We start from the raw sequence: 7,759 nt of genomic DNA on the forward strand, positions 1-7,759 counted from the left end.
AATGTATCAAAACTCTTAATTTAATCAAATTTAATAAATACTATATTAATGCTTAAATAAATAAATTAGAGAAATTTATTAGTTAAAATATTTGTTTTTTTTAATAGTAGAGTATAACTTATCATTCAGAAAACGACATTAGCCTATGTCGAGTACTGGTTAGACCAGACTTATTTTTCAAAATAGAGAAGCCAAACCACAACTTTTAATTTGAAAATAATTGTTCGGGCAAATTTAGGCTTGTTTACACCAAACTTAATTACACCTTTCTGGAAGGATAACATATCAAACATCTAACTTTTTTGCTATTGATGTTTACACAAAAAATTGTCTACGCAATAAATTTTATTAATACAAACAAAAATAATTTGTTTATTGCTCAAATCTTAAAATATTTGAAAATTTATGAAATATTTTAAATTATATATATTTATATATATAAAAAAAAACTATACATTGTCAATATTTTGGAAGCATATTTTATTATTTTACAATTATGTAATATTATCTGCAAAAGCATCTCAAGAAACACCTTCATAGTAAGATGTAATTGGTTGACGGTGAAAAGTATTTTTACAAAGTCACTGCATATTCATTAGATTTAAATAGTAAGTATTTTTATCTTAGTTCTAATTATTTTTTGTTTAAATTTAATCCCAACAAATTTAAAATTTGTTGTTTTTAATTTCTGATGACAGTTTATTAAACCAAAAAACGTATAATTACATAAATTAAAGTCATATTTAAATCTATTCATTAAATTCTATCGCATTTTTGTTTTGTTTAACTTTCGAGATTTTCATGAAAATGAGCTATAGTATTTTAAAATTCGGCAGAGACATAAGTAAAATATTGCCAAAAATTAGATTCGAAATCGTTGAACCAAATGTGATGAGTGGGCCCTATAATGCAATTATATATATATTAGTATTAAACAAATGCCATGAATTAAAAGACTATACGTACGTACCCCGTAGATAGCACGAAAGTTCTCCATAATAACCAATGAATTTCCATCAGATATTTTTTTATCATTTTAAAATGCAAAGCTTGCCAAAAGAAATTATTATTATTAAGATAGACATGTAAACACTTATATATTTTTCTTGTTTTCATTTTACTACAAACAAGTAAAAGTCCATGCCACGTGATCTCATTGTGACGACTGCATGCAGCTCAAAACGATCTATAAATACTCATCTAACTTCCTCACATTTCATCACTCACACATTCAATTTTCACCTAGTTATTTATTTTTATTTCTTGGTTATATTTGAACATAAATATACCAAAATTATTTGATGGCAGGTATGAACCATGAGAACAATATTATTCCAAAAGTTGTATCAAAAATTGGCATAATAGGAGGTGGAATAAGTGGAATAGCAGCTGCAAAACAATTATCACACCACAATCCTATAATTTTTGAAGCAACTGATTCCATTGGTGGAGTATGGAAACATTGCACATACAATTCAACAAAGCTTCAATCTCAACGTGGAGATTATCAATTCACTGATTTTCCATGGCCTGATAGAGATAATCCTGATTTTCCTACACACGTGGAAGTGTTGGAATACATTCAATCATATGCTAAACACTTTGATTTGATGAAGAATATCAAGTTTAACTCTAAGGTAGTGGAACTCAAGTTCATTGGAAATCAGGAATGTGATTCTTCTAAGGTTGGATTACCTAGTGATGTTGATGATTATGGAACCTTACTTCCTGGTCACCCTGTGTGGGAAGTTGCTGTTCAGACAAATGACTCCAATTCCATTCAGGTATTCATACACATCATACAAGTTTTTATTGATTTTTTAACACTGATATACGGTGAATCGTCTATCAAGATGGTCCACAATAAAATTTGCATGTGGTTGGAATATAAATATATATTTAGATATTTCTACGATGTTGTTTATCAAAATTGAAATCATATTGATTCACAATAGAACTGCAACAAAAATCCTATAATATTTTTAATATGGACCTTTGACTATAAAAAAAAAGTTCAAATATGCATGCATCGTGAAGATTGACTTGGTATATCAAGTCAGTCGAAATTTTTGTTGTTATTAAAACTTAATTAATATTATTACAATCAAGTAATAATATGAATGAAACTTGCTATAGCAGGTGAGTTCATGAAGTGCAATCGTGTATTGAACAAGGACCATATTAAAATCCCAAAATAATTATATTAGTTTTGAAAATATATTTCCACTTTAGTACTGAATTCTATACATATTAAAAATACGTAAAAGTATTTGATATGAATAATCCATACATATTAATCATTGATCTCGATGAGCAAATTTAATTCTAACGGTTCCAAACAGTTTGAGCAATGTTTTGAATACCTATAATTCAGCGGTTAAAATTATAGTAATACTTGTGGCAACTATAAATTATGTGAAGAATATAATATATAAAGGTTGAAAAGAATTAACTTGAGCAATATTAATATTTTTCAGTGGTACAGCTTCGAGTTTGTGGTGGTTTGCATAGGGAAATATGGGGACGTACCAAAGATGCCAATGTTTCCACGCAAAAAAGGCCCTGAAATATTCAATGGCAAGCTCCTTCATTCACTTGATTACTGTAAACTTGACCAACAAGCTACTAATCAACTTCTCAAGAACAAAAAAGTAGTTGTGGTTGGTTACAAAAAATCTGGTATCGATTTAGCCCTGGAGTGTGCAATGGCGAACCAAGGTAATTCAAATTAAATCTTAACTTACTCATTATAAATATTTATAAAAATTATTCTCAATGGTATCAAATCATTTTTTTTTGTTTTTATTAATTTTATTCTTAACAAATACTCCCTCCGTTCATTTTTGTTGTTGTCCTATTTGACAAAAAAAAGTGTTTTTATTTATTTGATGTTGTAAAGTTCAAGGGTATGGTGGGAAAAAGATAATAAAATAATTGTGTCGTAAATAAAAAATATGTGTAACAAACCAAAAATTGACAATTAAAAATAAACATATGAAGTGCATGTGTACACACATACATATAAGTGATCTATTCATAGTCAACTTCATACAGTGGAAAAAAATAGTCAACTTCAGAAGAATATTCTTGCATTAAATAGTTTTGTTTTTTGGTCTTTCAAAAACTAGCACACTAATTTTTAATGTGTGGAGAAAAAAATTACAACTCCCTCTAGTCACAAGTAGTAGTGTTAACAAAGTCTAAGTAAAAATATATTGAATTAAAAATTTCTTTATTTCTACTAACTCGCTGTTTGGAGTGTTTCATAAATTCTTGGTGGCCTCTATATATATATTATATGCTCCACTTCATTATTGTTTGACAAACATATTAAAAAAAAGTATGTTTTGTGAAAGAAAATACCGGTTCGTATGAGAGAGAAAAAAATCAAATATACCACTTTAACATCCATCCACCCAATATATTTTTAACAAATCATCATTCTTACATTTCTTTAAAAAAAATCTTTCTACCATTTAGCATTATTCTTTGTGAAAGCAACTGCAGTTGGGAATGGTTTAATACAATTTTCTTTCATATTTTTCATTTTCACTCTAACTAGTTTCCAAATTTTGGTGTTTTTTTTGCTTGAAAGGAAAATTATATATCCAACATATTTTAGTTTTTGAAAAAGTTTCGATGGCCACAACTAAACGTATATGGTAATTTAATATGTGATAAATAATTAATTTGACTTCTGTAAAAACAAAATTACGTTTCCAATAAATATTACATTTGTAAAAAAAAATTGTTCTAAAAACATTGATATTCTTTAATTTTCAATGCAATTGTAATTTATTTTATTCAATTGTATCATCTAATTAATATTATTCTTAATTTATTATTTTTTATTTATAAAAATACATCAATGATTGATAAGTATAATTTAATAAAATCACCATTCTTTTTTCTTTATTTTTTTAATCTATATGAAATTATCATCATTTTAAAACGGAGAGTAGTAATTAATTTGACTGGCTTATTAGAGAAATTATGTACTACTTCTTTGTTGAATAATTTCGCTATCTTAACATGTTATCTTTTACTAATAATTAATGTGTCGCTTGTTGTGTTGTGGGACATGAAGACAATATTTTTCTCCAAGCAATGTTTGAATTATTTGGAGGAAAGTATATGCATGGTTCTGCTCCTCTTTTATTTATTCTCATAGTCATTTAAGGTTTTTGATTAGCATCTATTTCTTTTTTGAATATTTAATAGTAGTTTTATTATTTTAAAAATTAATGTTAACTAGGGGCTTATTTTCTAGTTTTGCTAAATGCATGGGTAAATAAAGAATTTTCTATTCTATTTAGAGGATGGGAATATACAAATCTATGGACAGACGTCTATGAGCTAGTTTATGTAAAATTGAGTATGAAATAGATAATACTAAGATTTTCCTCTTTATAACAACAAAATATTATACTAAGATTATTATAGAAATAGTTTTTTTGTTACAGGGCTAAAGGCCATTTTTTTTTTTCAAAAATCTACTTCACTAAAAAGATTAAAATATAAACTACGAAAATATATATTAGATCTACTAACAGGCATAGTTAAATAAATATAAGTCATATTATTATTATATTATATTTAATTTAATAATTTATGTTAAATAATAAATTTACTAACTTATTATCGATTCTGGATTTTTTTTAAAAGTGAGTCAACCACTATCTATGCTGTCTCTCTATTTTATTTTATTTTTTTGCTATTTTATTGTTTAATTACATAATTTAAATTTTATATTCGACCATCATTAAATTTTCACAATGAACTTCTATTTTTTTGGGGAGAATTCGTTTTTTAATACTCTACTTAGATTAAACCAATAATTGCTGACCGGTATTCTTTATTTTATTCGTTTTCAAAAAATATAATTTATACATATCATTCTGATTTCTGAGTCGTATATATATATACTTCTTGAATGGATGCGACAATGAATTTCATTGACTAATTCTTGACTTTTCATCTTCCTTTTCCACAAAAATTAGAGTCACGTGTGCAGTGTCGGAGCCACTTTATAATAGTGGGGGCTCTTGCCTTGCCCTATAAAAAGTAAAAAATCATTTTAATAATACTATTAATTTATTTTAAACCTCTATCAAATCTTTTATATTATGTAGATATATTTATTTTTAAAATTAGTTTTAATTTTACATGTGGCAACCACAACTATTAAAAGATATTTATCTACATGAATTTTATAAAGAATGAAATGCATAATCAGGTAGAAAATGAACGGTTGAATAATTTTTTAGTAACATATATAAAGAATGATATATTTGAGAGGGTTGATAATTAAAAAATTATTGAATATTTTTAAAATATGAAAACTTGTAGAGAAGAATTGTAATTTGTAAAAAGTTTATGTATTTTAAATTTGTTTAGTCAATATAATTATGAATTTTGTAAAAGTTAATAACTTTTTTGTGTCTAAATATATATACTAATTTATTACCCTCAATAGAAGAAATATTTGGATCCACCATTACACCTGTGTCAGTCATACACACTCTAGGATGTATAAACTTTAGTCAAATTTCAATTTGAACATTATGTCTTTTTTTTATAAACAATTTTATTAAAAAAAGTATAAGGAGTACTTCAATCCGTACATCTACTAACAAAATTTATATAAAGTTCTTAATTAAAACAAATACACCCCATCAGAGTTATATAATTACTCGGTCCATACAAAATATTTTGCTAGTGAGATGCATTAATTCATCAAAAGAAAAAGTGTAAAGCAGACTTCCAAAAAGTTTCCCCCTAAAAGACTTTAGCATTAACAACTCTATGAGTTAGAAAATTAACCACTTGCAAGACAACTAAGAGGGCTTTGGAGCCAACAAGCAAAATTCAAAGATGTGAACTTACTGTGATTTTATCAATTCACTAGAAAACCAAACGTGTACATAACTAAGTAGTTGAAATTAAGTAGTTAATAAATTTCAATTAATTAATGTTGAATCAATTAGAATTATATGAGAAAAGGTATAACTAAGTAAATGTTGACTTATTTTTGAAGGACCTGAAGGACAGCCATGCACCATATTGGTAAGGACTTTGCATTGGACAATTCCACATTACTGGATATGGGGGTTGCCATTTTTCTTGTTCTACTCAACAAGATCTTCTCAGTTACTCCATGAAAGACCAAACCAAGGCCTACTCAGAGCCCTTCTCTGCTTCATGTTATCTCCAATGGTATAAAAATAATAATCATTTTTCACTAACCGAATCATATAATAATAATGCATATAGTCTTGAATAAATATTATTATGACTGCTAGATGCATAGCTAATTGTTTCTTGATGTTCAATCCAACAATGTATAATAGAGGCACGGCATTTCAAAGTTCATTGAGTCCTACCTTCTGTGGAAACTTCCTTTAGAGAAGTACGGACTGAAACCAGAACACCCTTTTTTGGAAGATTACGCATCATGTCAAATGGCTATCATGCCAGAAAATTTCTTCTCTGAGGTGGAAAAAGGCAAAATTTGCTTTAAAAAAACATCATCAAAGTGGTGGTTCTGGGATGGAGGAATTGAATTCGAAGATAAAACTAAGGTGGAAGCTGATGTAGTGATCTTTGCAACTGGTTTTGAGGGAAAGAAAAAGCTCAAATCCATTATACCAGAGCCCTTTTGTAGCTTTTTGGAGTATCCTTCTGGTATAATGCCTTTATACAGGTAAATAAGTACTCATTCTGTCCCTTTTTTATAAGCCACTTGCTTTCATACAAATATTCGCAAGAAACTGATAATTTGATACATGCTAATCATGACAGGGGAACTATCCATCCATTAATTCCAAACATGGCTTTTGTTGGATACGTCGAAAGCGTTTCAAATCTTCACTCTTCGGAGATACGGTCGATGTGGCTTTCTGGGCTTGTAGATAACAAATTCAAGCTTCCAAAAGTTGAGAGCATGCTTTCACAAACTCTTGAGGAGATGGAAGTAATGAAAAGGACTACAAGGTTCTATAAGAGGCACTGCATTGCAACATATAGCATCAACCATACCGATGAAATATGTAAAGATCTTGGATGGAGTGCATGGAGGAAGAAGAACTTGATATCCGAAGCATTTGGACCCTATAGTAGTCAAGACTATGAGAAAGAAGATTGAATACATAGCCGATAACCATTCTAGTAGACACTGCATAAATAATAGTAAAATTGTTTGAAGAAAGAACTGCATGTATGTTTCTGAAATGAGGTCATGAATCTTTCAACGGTTATACCAATGTTGCTCAAATAAATCACAGAAGTTGTTGAAACTTCTTATTTCACATATCAAACTCAAACACTTAAAAATATATAATCAATGTATCAGTTGGTCACTTTTTCAGTTAAAGTTAACTCGCCATATGAAAAAGATACTGATGTGCCAATGTTTGTACAATTGAAGATAATATTTTTAGGGAGAGACATTATAAATGTTTGCTCTTTATAGGATAAGAAAATATTATTTTTATTACTTTCATGTGACCAAGGTGTTCAAAATCAGCTACTTAATTACAATGGTTACAATTCATATAGTTACATACTTGAACAACTCTGAATTAAGGCAAAAGGGATACAGAAGCTTTAAAGGCTTTGGAGTAGTTTCAAGGTCTCATCAATATGCTTTTCAGGTTGGAACTGGTTGTTGTATACAAGCTGAACCACCCCATTTTTGTCAAGAACATAAGTCTCTCTCCCAGGCAACGACCCGAAGAAATCACCCGGAACTCCCCACTCT

The 7,759-nt window shown here is 28.3% G+C and overlaps 2 protein-coding genes across 3 annotated transcripts in view; one reads left to right on the forward strand and one right to left on the reverse strand.

The window, feature by feature from the left end:
- The first annotated feature begins 1,227 nt into the window (after positions 1–1,227).
- Positions 1,228–7,640, forward strand: LOC101509018 (probable flavin-containing monooxygenase 1). Its single transcript, XM_027337177.2, has 5 exons — positions 1,228–1,784; positions 2,478–2,718; positions 6,038–6,216; positions 6,351–6,703; positions 6,802–7,640. The coding sequence occupies exons 1-5, from the start codon at positions 1,302–1,304 to the stop codon at positions 7,142–7,144; spliced, it is 1,599 nt and encodes a 532-aa protein (XP_027192978.2). The 5' UTR covers positions 1,228–1,301; the 3' UTR covers positions 7,145–7,640.
- Positions 7,474–7,759, reverse strand: part of LOC101492359 (peroxiredoxin Q, chloroplastic) — a 1,540-nt gene continuing 1,254 nt past the window's right edge. The window contains exon 4 of one of the 2 annotated variants that reach the window (XM_027337178.2): positions 7,474–7,759. This exon is cut by the window's right edge and continues 113 nt beyond it. In XM_027337178.2, coding sequence (XP_027192979.1) covers positions 7,606–7,759 — 154 coding nt within the window. In that variant the 3' untranslated portion in view covers positions 7,474–7,605. The other variant, XM_073370917.1, reaches the window with a different exon arrangement.

This window comes from Cicer arietinum, chromosome 7 (genome assembly GCF_000331145.2).
Source record: "Cicer arietinum cultivar CDC Frontier isolate Library 1 chromosome 7, Cicar.CDCFrontier_v2.0, whole genome shotgun sequence".
Taxonomy (NCBI): Eukaryota; Viridiplantae; Streptophyta; class Magnoliopsida; order Fabales; family Fabaceae; genus Cicer; species Cicer arietinum.